Here is a 24,444-nt window from a genome sequence, read left to right on the forward strand (position 1 = left end):
GTCACTGGGCGTCAGGACGCTCCTGTGGAGTTGGCATAACCATTTTCTACTTTTTTAAAATTCTTTATATTTTTTTGTTTTGTTGTTGTAAAGTGTGCATTTGGATTTCCTGATCTTTTTGTTTCATGTATTTTTGGGGATAGTATAATAGTAATAAAAGCAGGAAGGTCTCAGATGAGGAGAGCCAGGTTGGCCTAACGGAGATGACCCATCGTCATTTCCTAGCAACATTGTACCATTGTATCTTTTAAAACAATACCGAGATTTATACAAATAAAGCTCTACATCTTGATCTGTATTATTTTCCTACTCATTTAAATCAGTTCTAAAAAGTTTGTTTCCATCTTATCCCATTGATCTTGTTTCATTCCTTGCCGTGCGATGTGAATTTGTTGAAGCTGTTTATTAACGTGTATATGTTGCGTCAATATTTACACTAAATTATAGCATTCTCTTTCAAAACATGAATATACCTCTAATCAGGTTTAATGTTCAAGTCAGATTTCAAAGCAACTTGTTTCACGGTAAAGATTAGAAGGACAAGAAGTAACAAGAGTTCATCACCATTTTGCTACGTATCATTTTAGCGTCCAAGGCAAAACTAAATACTTGACTGACATCTGCTGGCGATACAATGTATGGTCTGGTATCGCAGCAGTAAAAACAAAACGTTGGGTCAGGGAGAAGTGCTCTCAAGTGGTGTGAAGTACAGCAAACTTAAGACATTCCCATTTTTAACGCCTCTTTATTTGTAATACCAAATACCAACATAGTCACAACATTGTTTCAATTCTTGAGGTGCGGATAAACATGACAAAAATGAGATGCATTTTTTGTTACACTTCAGTTTGGATTTGTTTTTAAGTGCATACAAGTAATTCATCTGAGCGGTGATTTGAGTATAACACATTCTTCTCACTTCCCGGCCGTGTGAGCAAGCCAAAGCCACCCTTGAGCAGAGCGTATGAGGGATTTAGGTCTGCAAAAAGAGTGCTTATGTGGTACAAGTGTTCATGTCTACGCCGAATCTTTTCTGCCATTTTGAGTAAAGTGTACACAGGCTACAATGATCAAATATGTCCTTAGATCGCAGTGGGATGACTTGTTCAACCCTTGTGACTTTGCCAACCCACTTCTCCCTCAAAAAGCTCTGTCCTGAGAATACAGTGTGTGCCCTTAGAAATAAACAACTCAATTTGAACTTTACCCTGAACAAGAACGAAGACAACAGCAACAACACATAAGATTAATAAACATCAGGGGGCTTTGGGTAAAGCAGTTCAGCTGCATTTACGCTCTCAATGTGTGTGTTGAAGTTCTATGCGCAGGTTGTCGTCAACGTTTTCAAAACATCTTGGATTTTGTTTTTAAGAAACACGAACGCAGTGGTTTCGAATGGATAGGCCACGTGTATCATCATATCAGTGCAAAAATTACAGAATTTTAGCACAGTCACAATCAAATGCCTTCACTACATTTCACCGGGTCAATAAGTTTCCAATTGTCTCATCTTCCATGAAATGTGGGTATATATATATCAAATGATTAAACTCAAAAGCAGAGTCACATGTCGACAGTTACATTGGTGCAATAGATTTGAGCATAGAAACCTTCATCGTAAGGCAAAAGCGCAAGCAAGAGCCATAAACGTGTAGCACTTCCATTCTTAGTCATAGAAGAAAAAAAAAACTTGAACATAAAATACAAATCTATAGATTGAGATATTACTTTGGTCCCCTTCCAGTAATCAGTCTTCATTTAAGTTTCCTTCTTTCCATTTACTCATTCTTCAATTAGAAAAATAGATCCTACATCAGGGCTTTTATAGTTTGAATGTTTCCTTATAAAAATATGTTCTTTATTCACTTTTCCCAGAAAAAGAACTATTAGTCAAAAGGAGGGAAAAAAATGGCCCAAAATGGGTTTGCGTGGCGATTCTCCGAGTTTACTTTTAACTGTATGCATCTGTAATGCAAAGATTGTCACGGTTAAATTGAGTTTGCCGCCGATCAGTACACTAACAGTATGCCTCGTGTGCATTTGGGGTTGTCTAATCATGCAGCGGTTTTATTCAGGTTTGGGCTCGGGGGTCTCGCTTTTGGGCTCAGCATCATCATCACTTTCCACGCCAGTGCGGGTCACAATTCGACGCATGGTGAAAGGGAGGTCGCCGCGTCTGTCAAGGAGCAAAAAAAAAAAAGGAAATAAGTTAGCACAACTACTTATAGTTTATTCAATTCACCAAAACAGTAGAAATTCATCACTATCAACTTCAAAAGAAAAGGAAATTTTTGTGACGATGCTCTTAACCAAACAACATATTTCAAACTGCATTAAAACGGATGAGGAAAATACCATTTTAGCCCACGTAGGAATCTCCAGTAATGTGACAAAGCGTGTCAAATGTGAACGTGATCCAAAGAGAACCGACCTGTGTTGGACCAAACAATATTCGCTCCCGGCGGCATGCCAGCTCACCGTAACTTGCTCTTGAGGCTGGAGACTTCACGGTTCATTGACTCTGCCGATTCAGTGGCGTCCTCCAACTCCCTCTGCAGTTTCCTTCGGTTTGCGTTGGCCCTCTGAGCCTCTTCTTCGGCCTCCTCCAGCTGACGTTTCAGCTGCTTCATGCGAGAGTTCAATTTGTCCGACTAGAAGACAAATGAGTGCAAAATAAATAAATACATAAATAGAAAGTTGCGATCGATGGTGCTATTTAATGTTTGACAATGCAATACAAAAGTTTCTTACTGAAACCTAATGCAGGCTAAGATGACAGAAACGGACCTGGTCTTTGTACTGCTCCGTGTTGCGTCTCTCATCCTCCACCTGCAGAACAACTTCTTTCAGTTTCTTCTCTGTGCGTCTCACAAGCTTGGAGGCACTTTGCCGCTCCCTGAGTGAAACAAGAACGCCGTTCAGACTGGAGACGTGTCGCGCCATGACATCTCCCTCTCTCCTGCTGCGGCTTTCACCTGGTCTCAAGGTCGAGCTGCTCTTCCAGCTGAGCAATCTTGGCCTCCAAGGCGGTCATATTGGCCTTGTATTTGGACTTGACGGTTCCCTCCAGCTCCTGCAGTTTGAGCTTCAGCTCCTTGTTCTGACGCTCCATCTGGGAACGGGCCCCTTCGACACGCTGTGAGGCACTGCGCTCCGCAGCCAGCTCTACGGTCATCTGCTCCGTCTAGAGTGGGTTGGGAGGGGGTGGGGGGGGGGTGTCAGTGAGGCTGTCGCCACAAACCTGTTGCTCCGAGCGAAACTCCCACGTGTTTTCGACAGCGGAGGACTAGACATCCAGACCTGAAGCATTGCTTTCTTCATCCTGTCATTCATCAGCTCAGTGTTGCACTGCTCCTCCTCCACCTCTTCCTCCAGCTGAGCGATACGAGCCTCCAGACGTCTCCGCTCTTCTGCGGCTTGAACACTATGAATGAGAAGTAGCGGAAAGGTTGACGGAAAAGCAGATTTGGGCTGCGTGGATCCGTAAAGATGAACGTGATTTCAGAGATGTCGTACTTCTTGGCGGCCTGGTTATTTATCTCATCCTGCAGCTCGTCTCTCTCCAGCTGAGCCTGTCTCTTCGCACGCTCTGCGGCGGCCACCTCCTGCACGGAGGACGCATACAGTACGTCAAGATTGTATTTAAGCTCCAGCTATGCAACGTCGAAAACAAAGAATAAAAAAGGGGGGGGGGGGACAACTTGCGAATACTGACCTCCTGCATCTGGAGCATCTCTGCTTCCATGCTCTTTAACTTCTTCTCAGTCTCCTTACTCTGGGCAAGGATATCCTCTCTGGACAAACGAGTGTCATCCAGTTCCCTGATGAGTTCTTTCATTTGGGCCTAAGGAGCAAACAAAATGAAGTAGAAAGAAACAGAGGGTAACATTTTGTGGTTTCAACACGCAGCTGGTGCAAGGACATCTTAAGGCATTCCAACTGGGACTCACTTGGAGTTTCTTCAGCTGTTTGAGCGCTTCCTCCCGGTTCTTGTTGGCCATGTCAATGCCGGCCTCCAGCTCCTTCAGGTCCATCTCCAGTTTCTTGCGTGAACCCACAGCGGCTGAACGCTGCTTCCGCTCATCCTCAAGCTCCATTTCCATCTCGCGGACCTGAAGCGAGCACACGCGTCGCGTAACTACGTTTCAAATCGAAATGCACTTTTTATCATGTATGGAACATCGCCGGTAATCGTTTTTTTTTTTTACAAAACATTGGTTTTAAATTCTGATTTCTGAATTATTCTGTTTAGAATCTTAGTATTGATACATTTATCTGACCCCTATATACCACAATGTAAAGAAAAATAAAAGTCAAGCTGGAAAACAGTAAAAAGGAAAATTAGGTCACGATACCATTGAGGGGAGGACATTTCCAAAGATGTCAACATGCAAATAAAGGTGGCTTTTATTGATGGCAGCTTGCAAGCAATACCTGCTTGACCAGAGACCTCTTCTTTTCTTCACCCATCTCGTCGCGTCCTGCCAGGTCTCGCTCATACTGCGCCTTCATGGCCTGCATGTTGACCTCCAGACGCAACTTGGCGTCCTCGGTGGCCTGCAGCTCGTCCTCCAGCTCCTCCAGCTGCGTCTTCATCTCCTCCAGCTGCTGGTCCATCGCTCGTTTGGATTTCTCCAACTCGTGAACCTGCGGTACAATTACGATTTGTGGTGAGTAGAAGAAAAACAACAACAACAACGGTGAAAACAAAACATACGTTCTTTCCAACATCATCCTTCGATGACACCAGATCCTCCATTTCGGCCCGCAGGAGTTTGTTGTTGCGGTCCAGATCATCCTTCAGATCGAGCAGAGATTCCAGCTCACGTGTCAAAGACAAGGCACGAGTCTCTTTCTCACGGGCCTCGGCTTCAGCCCGATCTCGCTCCTCTGCGTAGCGGGCAGATATGTTCTTTTCTTCTGCCAGCATCTGGACAGAGAACAGGGTAACGAGGTCGGTCGTTTCTCAAGCACAACCATCACGATGATCTTCGCAACATGAAAAAAAAAACAAAAACAAACATGGGCTCACCTGGTCAAACTTCTTTTGCTTTTTCTCCAAGTTGGAGACAATTTGTCGGAGGTGGTCCTGATCGACCAGCAAGTCGTCCAACTCCTGCTGGAGGCGCGTCTTGGTTTTGTCCATTTTGTCGTAGGCCGAGCATTTCTCCTCCAGGCGCTGGCACGTTGCTTCGAGGTCTCGTTGCAGCCTCTTCTTTCCTTCTTCAGCACTCTCCAAACAAGTGGAATCCTGCTCAAGCTTCTTCTTGAATTCTGAAAGCTAATGGCGAGAAGGGAGGTAAGATTGCATTTTGACTATGTAGGACATTAAATATCCCAAAACCAGGCAGCCAAAACAGTCCAAATAAAGTTTGATTTGTTAACGGCCGCCATTTCTGTCTGTTGAGACACAATTGGTGCACCGATGCAGGTCGGGAGAAGCCTTTTTGACTCCGTGTTGTTGCGTACCTGAGCTTGGGCCATTTGAAGCTGCTTTTCCACATTTCTTTTGGCTTCTTCCTCCTCCTCCAGCTGCTCTCTCAAGCTATTCTGCTCATCCTCCAGCTGACGCAGACGCGTGCCCATTGACAGTTTTTGCCGCGTCTCCTCCTGGAGCACTTCCTGTTGGAAACAGACAAAATTCATGATCTCCAGTCGGACATTTGATCAAGGGTGGACATGGTTTGGGGAATCCTCGCATATCTGATCGGTGTTGAACTCAATGAAGCGTCTACAAATCTCATTTCGGAGGGGTTTTAAAATCAAAGGAGCACGTGTTACATGCTTGGGAGTGTACCTGGACATCCTGGAACTGAGACTCAAGTGTAGAGTGGTCTTTGGTTGCCTTAATGGACTTTGATTCCACATCGCTCAGCAGACCATTGACATTTTCCAGTTCTGCCTGTTGACGGTCACAAACAAGTGAGTGGAGAGACCGTTTCAGGCATATTGTTCAACTTGATGGAACATGTAGGTTTATTTCGGAAGAAGTGTACAATATACAGAAAGCACTAAAGACAAGACTAGCTTAATGTGCAACAGCGCAAACAAGGGAATGGGGGGAAAAAAATGAATCCGTCCAGTGTACCTGCATTTTTGCGGATTTCTCAGCGAGCTCCAACCTTTGACGCTCACTCTCCGAAAATTTGAGCTGCAACTCCTGAACTTGCGCTTCGGCCTTCTTCCTGCGATGCTCGGAATCTCCTTTGCCCTGCAGCAAGCTCTGCAGCTCGATGGTCAGCTCGTTCTTCTCGGATTCCAGAGCCTGCTTGGTCTTCTCCACTGATACTTTGTTCTGCAAGACAAGTCGATTGAATGCAGCGACAAACCCCTGGTAGTGTGATATACTTTTGCCCCCCCAAAAATGAGAAGTGAAATCGTTCCGATACCCGCTTTGCCTGCTCCAGCTGCTCATTTAATTCATCAAAGGCTTGACCGTGCTTCTGTCTCATGTCAACCATCTGCTGCTCATGGGCTCTGGCCTCGTCTTCCAGAGCCCTTTTCAGCTGTGCCACCTCTGTCTCACGCTTGGTCCTGGGCAGGAAGAGCAAAGTTACATTTCAAAACAAACCGTTAGTCATGTCGCACTGAGAACAATAAATTCAATTTTTCGAGCACCAGTCAAGGGACCCGGGGCCACAATAATAAACGGACACAGCCAATTTACACGGAGTCCTTCAACCCGAAAAGGAAGCTAAATGCCCAAACAGAATCAAAAGGCTTCTTTTTTCAGAAGTGCAGGAATGTGGCTGGAGGACAGCCACCGAATGCTCAGAGTTGGCCTCAACTCGCTTGATCTGCATGACTACCTGAGTTCTTGCTGCGCAGCAGTGGAGTCCAGCGTGTCCTCCAGCTCAGTCTTGAGAGCCTCAAGTTCTTCGCCAAGGTCCCGACGGTGTTTCTCAGCTTTGGCCCGGGACTGGCGCTCCATCTCTAAATCATCCTGGAGCTCCGATATCTGAGCATCCATCTCTCGGATCTTCTTCTGAGCCATATTCTTCTGCGCTGCTTCCTCCTCAATCCTAAAATGTGAAGTGCAACAGTTTATGTAGATGGGCATCCACCATTGCTTCAGTATTGTGACATGCTCAACTCTGAACACATTCTAATTCATACTCAAATACAGTGTGAGCATTTGATGATGATTATTAGTCGAGTCACCACAAAAAGATAAACCGGCCGAGTGCTAAAAACTATGAGCTGTGTCATCAATAAGCACCTGGCTAGTGCGGCCTGGAGCTCTTCCTCCTTTTTGGCTAACTGGGCACGAAGCTCAGCAATCTGGGCCTGCAGCTCCGAAATTTGGTCGTGTACATCGGTGAAGTCACCCTCGAGCTTGCGTCTGTTCTTTTCCAGCTCCTGCCGCTGCTTCTCCTCCCTGCGGAGTCGATCTGAGACCAAGTCAGAACCGAGTTTGTCAAGAAGAAATATTTCCCGGTAACCACTAACTGTAGCTAAGATGTGCCAGCCTACCCTCGAGGTCTGTGATCATAGCCTCGTGTTTAGTCTTCAGTTTCTGGAGGCTCTTTGATTTCTCCTCCTCTTCTGCAAGGTTGGTTGTGAACTCAGAGATTCTGTCCTCCATCAGCTTCTTCTCCTGAATTCACAAGCAAGTCCCCCCCCCCCCATTAGATTAATTAACAAACAAATACACACACACAAATGCGAACGCACACCTTGTTAAGTTTGGCATTCTGATCATCGAGGACCATGACATCCTCTTCAAACTTCTTCATTTTGGCCTCCATGGTGACCTTCTCCAGTTGCAGCTTCTGTCTGGCTCCCTCTTCTTCATCCAGCTGTTGCTCCAAGTCCTATTTCCAAACGGATAAGAATACGGCACTTCACGCGTGACACATCAGCTCCACTGCACGCTTTCTGAATAAAGGATGTCAAGTCGGGGGGGCTCACCGAAATATTTTGCTGCATCTTCTTTTTTTCAGACATCAGGTGAGAAGCACGCTCTTCCTCCTCCTCCACACGGGCTTCCAGGTCATGGAGGATCTCCTCCAGTTCCTGCTTCCTGGCTGCCAGGCGAGCTCTCATCTCTTCAGCCTCAGCACAGAGCTCCGTTTCGGCCTGAAGCTGTTCCTGCAGGGCCATCTTCTCAGCACTCAGCTACACGCACACACACAAAAAAAGTGATCACAGCATTATCTTTCGCCGGTCATGCTTTTCTTCACCAATTACAAAACATGTTTTTGGATTCTTTGGTTGCACCTGCTGATGTTGGTCCTCCAAATCCTGGAGCTGTTGTTGTGTATAGATTTGTTTCTCCTTCACTTTGGTCAGTTCGTCATCCTTTGCCTGCATCTCCTCTTCCTGTCTGCTTACTTGAAGCAAGGGCTTCACCTGAGGAGGCGTTTTGTTGTTGACGTGTATTTTTTTTTTTAATTCATGAAAAGAATAGCAAAATATATATATATATATCAGTGCGAAATAATCGGACATATTACCTTGGTGAAAAGCCTCCACCACTGCCAGTTTCTGAGTTTGAGATAAGCAGCACAATTTCTCTGGATCACCTTCATTGCAGTCAGCTGCTGTTGTCGCCTTGCAAAAGCCCTGCAAATTTATTCCGCAAAATAGACTTAATTGGCAGACATTTTGATTAAATGGTAGTGGTGCCAACAGTTAAAACTCCGAGCGCGTTTTGCGCCTTTTGTCCTACCTGCGGGCCAAAACGCCTCTGCACCACGCCTGGAACGTAATAATAATGTCTGTGATTTTCATGTCCCTCTCCTCCTCCAGGTGAGCAAGAACTCCAGCTCTGAAGAAAACTTTACTTTGGCCAATACGGTAAAGATTCGGATCGAGCTCCAAACTTTTGATCTGACAGGAAAAGAAGAACATTCATGTCTTGTCAGGGAGTGTTCACTGTGTGTGTGTGTGTGTGGGGGGGGGGGGGGGGGAATTCTTACCATAAGCACACAGGCCTGCTTTCCATCCATGAAGCCTTTGGGAATGGCATTTGGAGTGAGGATTTCATACCTGGGAGGAGAACCGGTAACATTGGGTATCTTGTGTCACACACCGGACTAGAACTGACAATTGTGGTCTTAACATTTGGGTACCTCTGTCTGAACTCCTGGAAGACAATTCGGTTGGGGAAGCCTTGTCTGCAGATACGGATCCCCTCCAGAACACCATTACATCTGAGCTGGTCCAGAACCAGGTGAGGATCCAGTTTTCCTGCCTGGTCAAGTGAAACGAGGGTAGTCGGCAAATCGACTATGCATGATGGCTTCCGTGTTTGTGTTTCTACGATACCTTTTTCTCATGGTTTGGGATGATGCAGCGGACAAAGTTTGGATTTGTGTTCCTCAGAGTGGCCATGAGTTTGGACAGTTGCTCTTTGTAGAGCTGGCCCACGGTGCGGAACATGCCCTTCCGCGTCTTGAAAGCGCCGGGCATCTCTGACATACCGGAGACCTTATCTAGTCCGACTATGCGGTCCACTAAAGAGAGGGCAAAAGTCAAAACACATCAAGTAATGACTCAAAAGGGCTCAATTTCATAAAAAGGTGAACGTTGACCAGCGCAAATGTCAACAAATGCATGACAAAAAAAACATCCACTTCCTCTCGGTAGACAACCACCCAGAGAAAGTAGAGGGTGGAGAACTCGCAACAACACCACACAATAGATGGGATGCAAACTGAAACCGAGGGGGAAGCACAATCCAGTGAAGTGTAAAAAGATTACAATCACAGGAAAAAAAACACAGAGTGCAAAACAGTGCAGTGGGTGAATGTCAACTGTTCACACAGTAGTTTGGTGTGAAAACTACGTGTGGGAGTTTAGTTGATGTTTATGTGCATTGGAAAAGTGACAAACTCATTATAGTGGACATTTACAGTATTTTTGTGATGACCCAACAAAGGATAGAAACACCAAACCCATGCAGCATGTACCCATTTCTGCAGTAACCATGACCACCACCAGGAGTCCCATACAACACTATTAACATGGGAGAGGGAAAGGGAAAGTTCAATCATGGAGTGGAAAGTTGAAAAGCAGGAAAGCACAGAAAAAGCTTGAACATTTCATTGATGTTACTTCAACATAGGCTTTCGGGTAGAGCAGGTTTTGAGCACCGAGGGGAAGAAAATGGAGCAAACAAAGCACTTAATAATTATGTGCCAGACATAAGGATTGGTATGAAAAGACATGGCACAGGGGGGGGAAAAAAAAAAGAAGCCTTGTCACCTGAGTCTGAGTGCAGTATAGGAAAGCGCTGATAAAAATAGGCTCTCTGGGAATTCTTTACCTCTGAGAGCCAGCAAAGTCATTTGGGTAAAATGTAACGTACAAAACAGAGCCAAACAGGGGGTTTTGAAGGAACAGATTTGAAGAAAAGGGGGGGAAAAACAAAGGTACGCACACCAGACAATAAAGAGAAAGAAAGCAATGTGAAATGAAAACGGACAAGGAGCCAGAATTAAACATTGCCGACAGCCAGCACTTTGGCGCCGTTAAAGCAGAAAAACATGAGCTGATGGATGGGGTTTTTTTTTTTTTTTTGGACAAATATTGAGCAAACTTTCCCTTGTTCAGCATTACTTGTATTAGTAGTTACTATAATTGTGATCAATAAATAAATGCCTATTGGTAGCTTTGATTCCCTTTGTTATTGATAGATACAGCAGGTAAAACTCTAGATTGCACAACTTATTTTTACACCAACAGTTTGTCTAGTAATTTTTTGTGGGCTACTTAAAATGATGAAATGTCTGGCCGTTGTCTCAGGAGGCCCGATATCTGGAAGATGACCGGCCAAGTTGTGTCAAAGTATCAAGTGTCTGTTGGGTGGGATAAAAAAAAATTAATTTCTTGACTTACCGTCCTTCCAGAGTTCAGAGACAAATTTGTCTGTTGACTGGTTGAGCAGTGAGGCAACATTGTCATTCAAAGGGTCCATGTTCTTCATCAGCCACTCATCTGCTTTATAGTCAACCTGATATGTAAAAGGAGACCGATTTGAAACTACTGGGGGGAAAAAAAAAAAACGAGTACGAAGAGGTATAGACAGCAAGCACTGACGACGACTAAAGAAGGAAAAAAACTCGACCTCTCTGCCTGCTCACCTTGCCAGCGTAATGGATAATACAGAAATCGGCTTCATCCTTCAGTTTCTTTGGCTTAAAGAACTTGGGGTGGGTGCCCTGCTCCTGAAGCACCTTCTCAACAAAGCTCTTGTCTGTAGCTTTGGGAAACCAGCACTCCTCGTCCAGCAGAGCGAGAATACCAGGAGGGCTGGCCTGCACACGATAGGGGCGGCGGGGGGGAAGTGTGATGCTTCATATATGAACAAAAAAATAATAAAAAATGCTGGGCACAAAATCCCTCCCTCCCACCGACTTACAGGTTTCTCGATGAGTTCGATGCAAGGCTGCAAGTCGAGGCCAAAGTCGATGAAGCTCCACTCGATGCCCTCCCTCTGGTACTCTTCCTGCTCCAGGATGAACATGGTGTGGTTGAAGAGCTGCTGCAGCTTCTCGTTGGTGTAGTTGATACACAATTGCTCGAATGAGTTCAGCTGAAAGAAGGAAGAGAAAAAAAAAAAAGAATGATGAAAAAAATGCTCAAATTGTTGCCACGATTTTGACCGGCATGCTTCGTCTTACCTCAAAGATCTCAAAGCCAGCAATATCCAAGATGCCAATAAAAGAGGCTCCTTGTCTCTTGGTTTTGTCCAGGGCTTTGTTGATCCTCATAACCAACCAGCGGAACATCCTCTCGTAGGTGGCTTTAGCCAAGGCCTCCACCGCAAATTCTGCTTGCTCCTGAGTCTGGGCCTTTTGGACATAGTCGCGACCCACTTTGATCCTTGGTGATAAGATGGCCCTGGTGAAGTCCGTGACATTCATCCCCATGAGGTGGCAGACCTTCTGAGCGGCTGGAAAAAAATAGGGCAGGCAAAGTGAGGATTCAAAAGAGCAGAAAAAAAACCAACAACAACAATTAAACATACAGTCAAACGATAATCCACCGTCAAACAATTTTAGGCCTCTAAAAATTGCTAATCTATGATCAGAGAGTGACTAAATGGAGTATAAAAATGTAGGATATACCTGTATTGTCAGGTATGGACGCCTGGTCAGTGTGACGCTCCTTCTTGAAAGTCATGTTTCCCAACTGCAGCACAGAAGCCACGACCTTCAGCATACCTGCATAGCCACGCACAAAATATACCGTAAACAACCCAATAAGCCGAGACCGGCGATCCGAAAGGGTTTTGCCACGGGCTTTACCAATCTGCTCCTCCTCCGGAATACTCATAATCCTCATAGCATCCATGGTCTCTGCAAAAAGGTCTTTGTCCTGTTGTCCCGGAATGGTCACATTGCCATTGGAAAGGAAACGGTAGTTGTTGTAATTTTCAAGTAGGAGCTCACCTAAAAAAAAAAAAAAAAAAAAGGGGGTCGGGGAGATCATAAGGAGACCAAGAAACTTGCCGTTTGGCAAATTGCGCATCTTGTAGTGATCGAGGGTGTTTGGGAGGGGGGCGGGGGGGCATACCACGTAATTTGTCTCCAGCTCCAGTGAGCAGGTAGTAAAAGATGTGGAATGTTCGCTCATCCTTGGCCTGACGGATGGCGCGTGACTTCTCCAGCAAATCTAACAATCGGTCCGTTAAGGACAATGTTTCAGGTGCGGACACAAACCAAACTGAATATTTTATTTTGACAACACATATCACCTCATGTACATTTGGGTAATACAAAATAAAAATAAATAAAAGTGTGAATGAGAGGGAAATAAGGATACACGTTTCAATATTTGCACCAACAATGTAGCCGTTGACGTCAAAGTTGATCCTGATGAATTTTCCCTACCGATGAAACAAGACAATTACTAAAATCCGTCACATTTTAAAACGAACCCAATTTCTAGGGGCTTACAAATCTGGAGGAGTTGTCATTTTTTACAGTCTTGGCATTTCCAAATGCCTCCAGGATAGGGTTTGCCTGCAGAAGCTGCTTCTCCAGCTCGCCCTAGTGAGAAATAAAAGAGCAAGGACAGTAGATTACATGACAAAAATTAAATAAGAACAATTTTACCTCGTTATGAACAACCTGTACAGGGTCACTGTTTGCATTATTAAAACTGGAAATTGGAGGGTATCATAAGAGATCATCACTTAAGCTACTTTTAAGTGGTATTGCAATTATACAGCTCCAAATTAAAAGCATACATCATGTACATACTGTATTTATACATATTCTCTTTTGATACTTGTTTCATAAGGAACTTTGTCTGCACTAAAAGCATGTGAGAAAAGTCAACACTACACACATATAGAAACGAAGCCACACCCTGAGAACCTCATCCAGCCATCACCAGAATGGAAAGATCCAGAAATAAAAACATTGAGATATTCCACCCTCCCTCCCTCCCCCCCACAAAAATAAATAAATCGCTAACATTACTTATGCTCTGTTACATATTAAAATGCCCCTCCAAAAAAAATGAAACTGATTCCAAACAGTGACACTAAGATTTCAACTAAAGTAATGACTGTTTGCTCATTTCAATCTGCACAGGCTCTCTTATTGTACTACGTAAATTTAACAAAGGATTTTTTTTTTATTTTTTTTTAACTGCGGGTTATGTTACAGACAAAAGCATTTTACATCACATGACAGACGCTGCTTAGTAATTAAATGTATCGGCTGGAAAGTAGAACCTGGACAAAGAGAGAACGAAATAGCCGGACAAGAGGCCACAGAAATCCTGGAAAATTCAGCCAGACAAAAATTCAGCTCTCAGCTACCCAGCATGAAGGCCAGAAATCAGAGTTATTTCCTTCATCAGGCTCCCTCCTCCCCACCTATCCTACAATTGTCTGGCTGAATTTTTCTTTTCCACAGGAACACGTACAGCCTCTAGTAATCTGAAAACAAACTTCTTTCGGACTTGCGTTCAGCTTCATAAGTAACCTCTTCCCTTCCCCCAATCCGTAACAACAATTCACACAGCAAAGTGCTCCAGTAAGGGGGGAGCCGCAGGATGGGGAAGAGGACGTGGAGGATGGACGGCGATGACAGAAGCAGGTGGGGAGGAAGAACGAATAAAAGGGAGAGAGGGAGAGAGAGAGAGAGAGAGTTAACTCACATGTGACAGGCTCGAGCTGCTCTGTTGATGGGAAGAGAGAAATATGACAACCTCAAAAAAACGGAATGATGGACACTATTCTGGTTTTGCCTAAACCACCCCCGGGTCACATTCTGCGGCGCGCATCAAAAGCCTGGCGGGCTAACGAAGGCTTTCCAATGCAGCCAGATGTCTTTCTCGACCTCGATGGTTTGTATTTCTCATGTGAGACGCGGCAAAGTCGCAAAAACTAAAACACATCAGCAATGCGAAGGACAGTTAAACATCTGGTGTGTATAGAGTGTCGAAGCGCCAAAAGCGTTTATTTCAGTCTCTGAATTGGCACAGTTGTTTGTCAAACACGCTTTCCCTCTTGGAAATGATGGAGCAACACGTTACATAACCCGTGAAGACAAACACACACACGCCATGCCCACGTTGAGCAATATTGTTCGAGGACGACTTACCTGATCTTTCTTGGTCTTGTGAGAGGAGGCCACATGAGCCAGATACTGGATGACCTTCTTGGTGTTCTCAGTCTTACCGGCACCAGACTCTCCTCTAAGAGCCAAAGAGAGAGAGAAAAAAAAAAAAAAAAAAAAAAAAGAGAATCAAAAGAGTCAAATTGAAATACACAGCACAAATAAAGAGTCAAGGAATGCAGAAAAAAAAGAATGATTTGTAACTCACGTGCAGAGAATGGACTGGTCTTCACGATCTGCAAAAAATTTTTTTGAAAAAGCTTCATTCGGCAGTATCATAAGTTATCGCCTGTGCGTCTGGTTTGTAGAACGGGAACACCCGGGCCACAAAACAGGAAATCAACATCCTCTTCTTGCAAGTAGAAAGAGCTGCTGCTGTGCGCGACAAAGCCAAGTACGAAGCGCCTTGTGTAAAACACGATGTGAGCGAGTGTCTGACAAGTTGCTCGAAAAATGGCTTGTCAACGTAAAGTTTTTTTTTTTTTTTTAATGATTAGAGGACCAAGTAAGCTCATCCCCACGGCCCCCATCCCGCTACGTCGTCAGAAAATATACACTCGCTGCTTTCTGCTACTGACGGCAGAGGTGCAACCATTTCTCGTCGTCTCAAGAATCGAGCTGTAGCTTAACAGCGAGTCATGACAGCAGAAGCTTCCGCTTCGCAGTTCTTTGGGGAACTACTACCAAATGTAGTCACTTAAAATAAAATGTCACCGTGGCTTGGTTTTCGCTTCGACATGCAACACCGGGAAGAGCGATTCTTTCTTTGTGATGGTTACTTACCCTGCATCATGCTTCTGTAAGATATGTCAGTAATGGCATAGATATGGGGGGGCATTTCATGTTTCTTCTTTCCCTTGTACATATCGACGATCTCCTCAGAGTAGATGGGAAGGTTTTTGTAGGGATTAATGACGACACAGAAGAGCCCAGAGTAGGTCTGCAGAATGCAAAGAAAACGGTTAAAAAAAAGCTTTGAACCCCCCCCCCCCCTCCAAATCTTTATTTTGCAATCCATCAGCATGGAGTGAAGTATTGATTCTTATCACACATTTATTTTAAAGGTTCGGGACAAGTTGGCTCATTTGCTGAAACATGTCGTGTGCCTTCAGCACAGAGCGGAGAGGCTTTCCCATGAACTCCGCTTCGGTCCTCTCCGATATTATGTAACGTCAACCCCACCCGGCGACAAGTTCAAAAATCAAGGGCAAGTACTGAATTGGATTGCAGTGGCAACTAGCAACCGCTACGTGACCGCTTACAAAAGTCAAATCTCAAGTAGATGCGGATTGTTTCTGATTCAAGAGCAACAAATGCAAAACAACACTTTAAAACTACAATGCAACTTAGAGAAACTTGGATGCGGAAGAAAATCTTTCTCGTTGGACCAGGACTGATTTTTCTTCTTTTTTTTTGGGGGGGTTTCCTGATTCCTGTGCTGCCATTCCAAGTCCTCTTTATCAGGCATCCTTCCCTTCGGGACGCACAAGCTCTCCCGTGAGAGCCAAGTGAGCCCGAAGGCACTCCAACCAACTGGAGGCGGAACCTCAAGAGGGAGCAAGGGAGGGAACGGCGGCCAATGACCCGGCCAGACAAAGCAAATCATTCACAGCCCAGGACACGGGGATAAAGATAAACACAAATAATAAACATCAATTACGATGTCATTTGCATTCCGTGCCCGCATATCAAACCCCGTTTCCTGTTTAATCCAAAATGCGTTGTGTGGGGTTGAGGTCCGGGCTCTGAAGTGCTTTAACATTCCATGCCTTCATTAGACTTTGTGCTGGCGCACCCAAACTGTACCACAAGAGTTCTAAGCATAGAATTGTCCCAAAATACATGTAATTAAGGAGTGCGTCATGTGATGGATTCATTCAAACGTTTCGGCGCGTCAAACTCACGTATATGAGTCCAGAATAGTATCTCTCCTTCAGGTTGTGCAGCACAGAGGCTTCGTTCAGGCAGGTGAGCTCGGCCATGTCTTCCACCTTGCTAAACTTGGGCGGGTTCATCTTCTGGATGTCATCCTTGTTCACCTTGATCTTCTTACCGGAGTCCGCCAGCTCGATCACGCACTCTTCGCCTCGCTCCTCCTTCAGGGAGCCGGCCTCGAAGCCCAGGCGCTCCGAGGGAACCCATACGAGCTTCTTGGAGGCCCAGTCGGCCTGCGCCAGCGGGTTGTTGATCAGATTCCGGTCGGCGTACAGGTACTTGCTTGGGTCTGCCATGGTAGCTGTTTCATCAAGAGACGGGGGGAGAAAGTGGGGTAGATGATCATTGATATCGTCACACAACATAAGATGAATAAGACCCAAGCCAAAATTTAAGTCGAGGTAAATGTGAATCTTTGCTCGCCTTTTTCTTTCACGTGCAATCTTTAAATGTTTAAAAAAAAAAAAAAGTCACAAGTGAGAGAAAGCACAACAGAAAATGCCTGCTGGAGACGGGCCGGGTCAACATAAAACCATTTCTCACTCATGTTTCAACGGCCGACTGGTTAAAGGTAAAAACAATCGACGGAAATCATTGAGGTGCCCTCATTACATTGGGAGAGAAATAAGCTTTGAATGACTCGAAGAGTACGGATCATCGTCAACCCATGATATAAAAAGTTGCACGAAACGCTTCAGAATGCCGCCCGCAAGTCGCAGTATGCGCAGTCTTGTTATCAATGGCAAGCGAAATGCACATCCCAACCCGCATTTCATTCACCCCGAAAAGTTCATAAATAGCAGCCTGTTGACAGGGAGTGCTGCGGTTCAAAAGTGACTCGACGAGTATTACCAGTACAGAGAGAAAAGAAGGCTGTGTGGCTTGAAGCAAGCAAAAAAAAAAAAGTCAACTAGTGCGAACAGTCTTTCGACAATCGCTTTCCCAAACAATGCCCCAGACTTTACTTTCTCGGCTCGGCACAGCGTTTTCAGAGTTGTTGGTGCTCTCTGACCCCGCCCGCTTGGCCAGAAGAGCTGCCTTGCAGCCAACTTTTGCATGATTATGCTCAAATGCAAAACATGGAATACAACACCGGAGGTCCCCGAGCGACAAACGATGGTGATAATTCCGTCAAACAAGACTTTGCGCCAGATGTTGGGGGGCCAATACTAACTTCACATTGCAAAATGCCTCAATGGGAAACATACCGCTGCCAAATTTTCGTGTTCAACATCAGCAATGTAGAGATTGATTTCAAACGTCATTTTATTCAAATAAAATAAAAAAAATTGGGGAGAACATTTCTCGTGTCGCGCGTCATTTCATGACGGACTGAATTTTGCATCGGACAGATCAACTTCATAACTGGCATGACGAACACTCCAAAATATTTGCTGATCGAGTCGGTCGCCTTGCAGCCACCCCTCATGAAGAGGTTAATGTCGCTCTGACCGTGAATGATCATCTTCAGCAACACGCCAATCGAGTAAACCATCATCGCCCGCTCAGAAAAGGTGACAGCCCCCCCCCCCCCCCCGGACGTGGTTTCAAAATGGGTCGTTTACATTGAACGGGGCTTGCACCCGTTCCGCCACATTAAGCCGGCCGCGTGAGAAAGAAAGCAGCGAGAGCATCATTCTTCTCATGACCCCGACGCCCCCCCCCCCTATCCTCCCATCAACTTCCCCAGGCCGCGGCTGAAATCCATCATCGCTCAAACCGCCTCCGAGTCCACATCGTTGGACGCCCGCATCCTGTGAAACTACAGAGGCAAAACCGGCGAGGCCGTCGTTCTCGGTTGCTTCTGCACCCCCTTTTTCCTTGCCGTTAGGACACACGCCTGTCTCTCTGTAAGACTAAACAGCCCCCCCCCCGCCCCACAGTCCACGGCACCAAGCACCCTCTGCTGTTTATTCAGTCTTTTCAGGGTCACATTCCTGCCATACTCACCCTTTCAATCAGGGAGAGAAATTCCACAAATGTCTGCACTTTTTTCTGCTGTGCCTCCTCGTCTCAGACCGTTCGTATTTCGCCACGCGCGCATCAGGCCGTGGCTTCAACCGTCTCATTATTACCTCGCAGCCTAGCGAAGGCACACCCACGGTGAGACCGCGTGGGTCACGCAGACGTGAACATCCTTCCTCCTGTTGATCTACTTTGACTCTTAAAAACGTACTCGGCACTCTGTGCTACGATTGGAACTAGGCGGTTTTTGTACATTTCTTTTTTTTTTGTGATACTGCTTCGCCGTTTGGTAAAGATGAACTTTAAAAAAAGGAGTTGATCTAAAGTCTGCCTTTGTTTGAACGTTTCAAATACACTACACAAAGTTGCAGCAAATACATTGATTCAACATCTGCTGCATTGAAGGCGCTTGCAGCCTGAAAGATAAAAATTGCGCAAAAGAAAGCGACAAGACCATCCCAATAAAATGTCGACGAAAATGGTGGTTCCTTTTGACTCATTACCAATGTAAAAAAAATAAAATAAAACAATCTCCATGCATGTCTCCGAGAGTCATTCTGTTGATTTCGACCGCACATGCTTGACACAGAAAACTCCGTGACACATTTCAAACGACATCTCAAGAGAGCGCCTTAAGACCAAAATAGCTGACAGCTAATTTGACCAGGGCTGCTCTACATTGAAAAAAGGGAGCGATAAAGCGCCCCTAATCAGACAAGTGCACCCGAGATTGGACCTTGCCTCCAAGTGACATTGAGGGAGAACAGCAGCCAAAACTGTCCCTGAAAGCCACCCAAACATAATTGTCGGCTAAAGAAGACGGCTGCCTTCCTGCTGTTACGCCCTACAGGATGCAGCAGGAAACTTTTGCTTTTTTTTTTTTTAGTCTTTTGCGAATTCCTTGTCAGTTTGCACCGTCAGTCCCACTCGCATTTCGCGAGATTAGAAGTGGTTCATAAGGTTACTTATTAACTGAATACAGGCCATTTGGTAGGGACTCACTGAGCCAGAGACCAACCACCGAAAAAGAAAGTAGAGAAGGTCTCCAACCTGATTTACGTGATTAAACATTAGCAGGCTAATGTTACTGTAGTCAAATGAATGACAAACTACAAAAGAAGAACCAGATGTAGCAGGAGGAAGTGAACTTTAGAAACCAAATTCAGATATGAGGCAGTATTTTCAAGAGCCATTAAAACAAAGCCGGAAGTGGAGAAAATAAGAGCGGCAAATTCGAAGAAAATTGCTCCCGAAAAATAAACGGGTCCCAAACGGTTCGCCGAGAAAAAGCGGGTCAGTCAACGGAAGCCATAGATCCCCATCAGACTCATTCCTTTCCGCCTCGGTGATTTCCTGAGTTACTGTAATAACCCGGGGGGGGGGGGGGGGGGGGGGGCGCTTCGACCACAGAATGACCATGTACAGTCATACTTGCGAAAACTCCCATCCTGCTCCTACCGAAGGCTGCACGGTTGTGTCGGATTGGCACGCGGATCGACGGCACGACAAAAGCGTCGGCGCCGCTAAGCAGCCGACGTCAAATCCGACCATCCCGTGGATCATTTCGACACTGCGGGCTAATTTGTGATTCTCATTTATACATTAAAGCTCTACACGTTTCCAGTTGACACCCTGAAAATGAGAAGGTGAGGGCCAGGGGGGGGGGGGGGGGAGGAAAGAAAATGGGGCGGAAATGGAAACGAAGCGATTTGGCCATTTGTGGAAATTCATTGTATGGAGATTTTGCGGGCTAGGTGGCATTTTCTTGGGCACAACACACCAAACCACGAAGAGAAGTAACCGAAGACCTTGCTGGAAAACGACTTTGCTGCATAACATCTCTCCCCGCATAACTTTCCACATTCCCCTGAAACCAAGACCACTTGCACGGTAAGCTGGCAAATGCCATCATCAAGTCGAGTTTCCACCAAGCGGCGCTTGACGATGCAATTTCTCTTCCTTCCATTTCACAGGGTGTAGAAAATAATCACTCGCTGCTACCGCACCACTTTCTGGCGCACGTCGTCGGTGCCGCCACACCCTGTACTTCACTGAGAGGTCAACAGACAATTGTGTGACGAACAATAATGCGAATACAAGTAGACGTTACACAAGCGGGATTTTGAGGGGCTTTCCACCATACCGAGATGGATCAAAATGTTTGATACTTTAGTCACTGGAGGCAGAGCGTTGTCAGTATCATACGACTTTGTAGAAAGCGTAGGTATCAAATAGCAGACTGACAAAAAGGTGCACAGTGACTATCTACGCGCAGCGCAACAAACTTGCGCAACACTTTACAGGAAGCGCCAAAACCTGCTAGTAGTGGCAAAAAAAAAAAATGTTCAGGGCTTTAGGCTGCCGATTCCAATCACCAATGCATGAGATTGGCCGATATCGATACCACACAAAAGAATGCAAAGGGTGCTTTAGAAGCACCTTTTTTTGAGAGCGAGGACTCTTCATCTGGTCTGGAGTTTATAACCAGACCGCTTTATCCGCCTCCACCCTTTTGATTTATTGTTGTTTTGGACTTTGGCCTTATCAGCGGCAGCCTTTATCTGGGCTACTCCCTACGGGTATGCGAAGAAGGCTAACAGATGAACCTCACATGCGCCAGGGGACATTTGTGCTTCTTTCGTACCACTGAGCTCTCATCGTTCGGAGGGTTCGAAAAGGTTTTCAGAGTTGGCGCATAACTTCGTCCGACATCGCCGGGGGTCTCCAACCCAGTGCCCGTCAAGCATCGCAAGTTACCCAAAGGCCCGATTTAAAAATGACTCACCGGTGATGGGACAGTGTGAGAAAAAAATAAAATAAAAACGTATCTGATATGACATTACCTCATCTTTATTCCACAAAGTGAAGCGTGTGGCCAGAGTTCGTCTTTGCCGCTCATGCTGATGCTCAGCAGGATGGATTTAGTCATGGCAAACATTTCCTGGTATTGTTCGTCTCTTTTTGAACCATTCAGGTGTGCATTATGTGGGAGAGGATAAAGGAAAAGAATGGGCTTGCCTGGAGGCAAAAACAATGCAAAAAAACAAACATATAGAGGAAGAAAGCCAAGAGTGAAGGAAACAGAAGAGGAGAAAAGACCAAGACAAGGAAACGCAAGTTCGAAATTGCCCAACCGATGATCCGTAGGTAGGCATTTGCTGACACAATCGGTTTCTCTGCTCTATAAAATATAAATCACAAGAGCGTTTAGATTTAGTCCAACAAGAGTTTCAGATGTCCATGGCACATGCATATATCAAAAGATGACCTACTCAAATCGGCCACGTCAGGTCAACTGGGAGACAACGTGGAAACTGCCACAGTGTCTCCGCTAACGTCACACTGACTTGCTACAAACAAGGAACTCCAGCCAAGATTCACGCAATCAGTCATGATGACAGTGTAAAAACATCTTTGGGTATAAGTCTGCATTTAAATGTTGCCCCACCCATTATAATAAAGTCCTCCTCGGGGGTCTTCATTACATATAACGGCCAACGCCCAAATGAGGGACTGCAAAAATTCTCAGCAGGGGTCTTGCTTTAATTAAAAGTGCTTGCTTGCAGAAAATCCACTGTGCAAAATAGTAGCAGAGTGTATTTTGTGACTGCCAGCAAACACCCGGATACAAAATGACTAAAGCCAAAGAGCAAAGTATTCTAAAATGTGACATGGCAGGATATCGTCAGACATTGCCAGGGTGTTCAACATACACATGGGTAAAAATCCAGCCACTGCAAATGGCTTTTCCCCATAGACCATCACTCGCCAAATCCCGCGCATCAAAACGTCAAACTGACAGGCTTCCGTCACAGGCAACTGCGATAATCACAAGACAAACTGGTTTGGACTGGAGATCATTTGCATGACCATTTTAGAAGTCACTACCTAACACACCCAAACGTGCGTTCACCTACTTTTGACTTCCACTCCGCCAAAGTGTTGAACTTGCCAAAAGCTCATTCGGGTGCGTAAATATGGGGTCTGACAAAGTCCCATAAAGTGGGGGACACACATCCAGACAATTGGGTCTAATTTGGGGATTTTCTTTTGTTACATGCTAACAATAAAAGTTGGGAGAGGCCCCATCGTCGGCTCCGAGTGATAAGGGTGGGGGGTTTTCTTCAGAAAATGGCCAAGGCCAATAATCATAAATGTTACACCTGGTCTAGTGATCTTACATGTGGATGTTGAACACCGAGGTTGACAGAGTCACAGACTCTGCAATCGTAACATGAAGCGGAACCATAGCCATTTTGGAAGTTACCCAAAACTTGCGCTTTGCTGACAATTTGCTGCCATTGTGTTAACTCAAACGTTAAGTATGAAGATACTAATGGTCTTGGTGCTCGTATCAGTAAGTACTCAAAACGACAAAGGTACTGCTATTAGCCTGGGTAGGGCAGTGATCTAGAATGTCCCAAGACCAGAACAATGACTCAATTATAATCTGTTTATGCATTTTCAGCAAAGTCAATTTTAAATGTACTATTTTTAATAAATGGATGGAAATGTAAAAAAATAAAATAAAAAATACAATTACAAAAAAAAATCTAATTGATTACGAATACTGTTAGTTGCAGCCCATTGATTACTCTACATGAGCAGTACATTAACTTCATACATTTTGTTGTGGCGTCTCATTAAATTTGTTCTTAAAAATGAGAAAAATAGGTCAGTATATTAAAACAAATGATTACGTGCATTTCACCAAAACATCCGTATACTTATTGGCGGATTTCACTATTGACTAACAATAATTGTTCTTGAAGTCGAAAATGTTACTTATCCTTCCACTTGGAGGCGGAAAACGTTCATCTCAAAACACAATTTGGGCAAGCGCCAGCGTTTTCGACCCAATAAAAATGACACGGGTGTAAGCAATGACAATAATTAGGGCTTGATTGCATTTTAATAAAGAAACTACAATATAATAATAGTCCATGAGGGCATGGACATTAGCGCTACGCTGCATAGAATTACGAAACAGACAACGTTATCCGTGCTATTTGGCATTTGCAACAAGAGGGGCATCTGCATGAGCATAATCAGTCATCTTAACCTCGAGCCAAATAAACCATAGTATAATGTATTCGTGCTTAAAAAAAGTAAGAGCAAACAAATAAAAGCGCACGGTCCCACATTCAGGTGACACGCTGGGGTGAAGTCGAGCTGGTCGTCCGGTGGATCCTGTGACGTCACAGCCACCAGACAGACACGTTACTGACCACACGCTTCACCGAAGTCAAACCGCAAAATAATAGAGCACTTAATAATATACCCGACGGAGGGGATGTGCCCTTAGTCTAAATACGCCGTCCGTTTTATTTCCGTTCCAGTCGGTCTGAAAGTCTTGGCCGGCCAGCCAGCCGGCCGGCCTCATTCAAGCGAATCACTTCCTGCCTCTGCCCTTGTGGCTTTAGCTCGCGCCAGCTGCCACAACGCGGATGCAAAAAATGGCTTCTTACACATCGTTTATAACGATGTATGCATGTGAATATTTGAATTATTAAATTACATTTTGCATCCACGAGTTTGTGGGTTTACTTCAGTCGTTCTTAAGCAAAATCTGTTCCATCAAGTGCCACTCTTAAGCCAGCGGCGTAATGAACTAGCATTCCAAGCTTCCTGGTTCGTATGCTCGAGTGAATGACTAATGGTGGAGCACCGTAGCTAGAACATGAAGCGAAAAGTGATGAGGTTGTAAATTATTACCTGTTTAAAAGGTGCGGGACGCCTTCGTAATGGTAGCTCAGTCGGCGTCGACGAGATTCAAACTTTCTTTTATCCAGTCGACTGCTGCAGCTTCGCCGGGGGTTGAAGCTACACTACGAGCGGTCCTTTCCTCCCTCTTCCTCTGCTTTTTACAATCTTTTTTTTTTCTTTCTTCAAACGCTTCTTCCTTCTGCCCTCCCTCTTCCACTTGCAGCTTACTCGCTCGCGCAACTTTAGTTGAGTACGTTGC

General features: G+C 45.2%; 1 protein-coding gene and 1 long non-coding RNA gene across 3 annotated transcripts; one reads left to right on the forward strand and one right to left on the reverse strand.

Moving 5' to 3' along the window:
* Positions 1-725: 725 nt before the first annotated feature.
* LOC147192365 (myosin-9-like) lies at positions 726-24,444 on the reverse strand. Of its 2 annotated transcripts, XM_086133193.1 has the most exons (41): positions 24,195-24,444; positions 16,484-16,815; positions 15,363-15,519; positions 14,788-14,815; positions 14,565-14,658; positions 14,119-14,139; positions 12,906-12,998; positions 12,772-12,835; positions 12,523-12,621; positions 12,255-12,398; positions 12,075-12,170; positions 11,628-11,899; positions 11,366-11,539; positions 11,088-11,261; positions 10,843-10,957; positions 9,271-9,458; positions 9,075-9,196; positions 8,922-8,991; positions 8,672-8,832; positions 8,457-8,565; positions 8,221-8,352; positions 7,912-8,118; positions 7,677-7,814; positions 7,474-7,597; positions 7,220-7,391; positions 6,810-7,022; positions 6,390-6,534; positions 6,089-6,295; positions 5,798-5,902; positions 5,470-5,622; positions 5,033-5,281; positions 4,718-4,930; positions 4,435-4,647; positions 3,951-4,112; positions 3,716-3,844; positions 3,517-3,605; positions 3,301-3,424; positions 2,976-3,184; positions 2,788-2,896; positions 2,479-2,651; positions 726-2,176 (listed from the first exon to the last, which is right to left on the reverse strand). In XM_086133193.1, exons 2-41 carry the CDS (start codon positions 16,808-16,810, stop codon positions 2,068-2,070), a joined length of 5,883 nt encoding a protein of 1,960 aa, XP_085989319.1. In that variant the 5' UTR covers positions 16,811-16,815; positions 24,195-24,444; the 3' UTR covers positions 726-2,067. The 2 variants fall into 2 exon arrangements, with proteins under 2 accessions (XP_085989319.1, XP_085989320.1); XM_086133194.1 differs by lacking the exon at positions 14,119-14,139.
* Positions 19,924-20,856, forward strand: LOC147192366 (uncharacterized). Its single transcript, XR_015103231.1, has 3 exons — positions 19,924-20,125; positions 20,234-20,369; positions 20,453-20,856. It is a non-coding gene; the product is annotated as an uncharacterized LOC147192366 (long non-coding RNA).

Source organism: Hippocampus guttulatus, chromosome 16, assembly GCF_054856545.1.
Source record: "Hippocampus guttulatus isolate MCC_2025c chromosome 16, RoL_Hgut_1.0, whole genome shotgun sequence".
NCBI classification, from domain to species: domain Eukaryota; kingdom Metazoa; phylum Chordata; class Actinopteri; order Syngnathiformes; family Syngnathidae; genus Hippocampus; species Hippocampus guttulatus.

Excerpts from the sequence above, each read along its gene's own strand:
- LOC147192365 (XM_086133193.1), bottom strand. The coding sequence starts at position 16,810 with ATGGCAGACCCAAGCAAGTACCTGTACGCCGACCGGAATCTGATCAAC. Across the intron at positions 5,282-5,469 it reads TTCAAATGGCCCAAGCTCAG|CTTTCAGAATTCAAGAAGAA; the intron begins GTACGCAACAAC and ends TCTCGCCATTAG. Across the intron at positions 2,652-2,787 it reads CGGAGCAGTACAAAGACCAG|TCGGACAAATTGAACTCTCG; the intron begins GTCCGTTTCTGT and ends TTTGTCTTCTAG.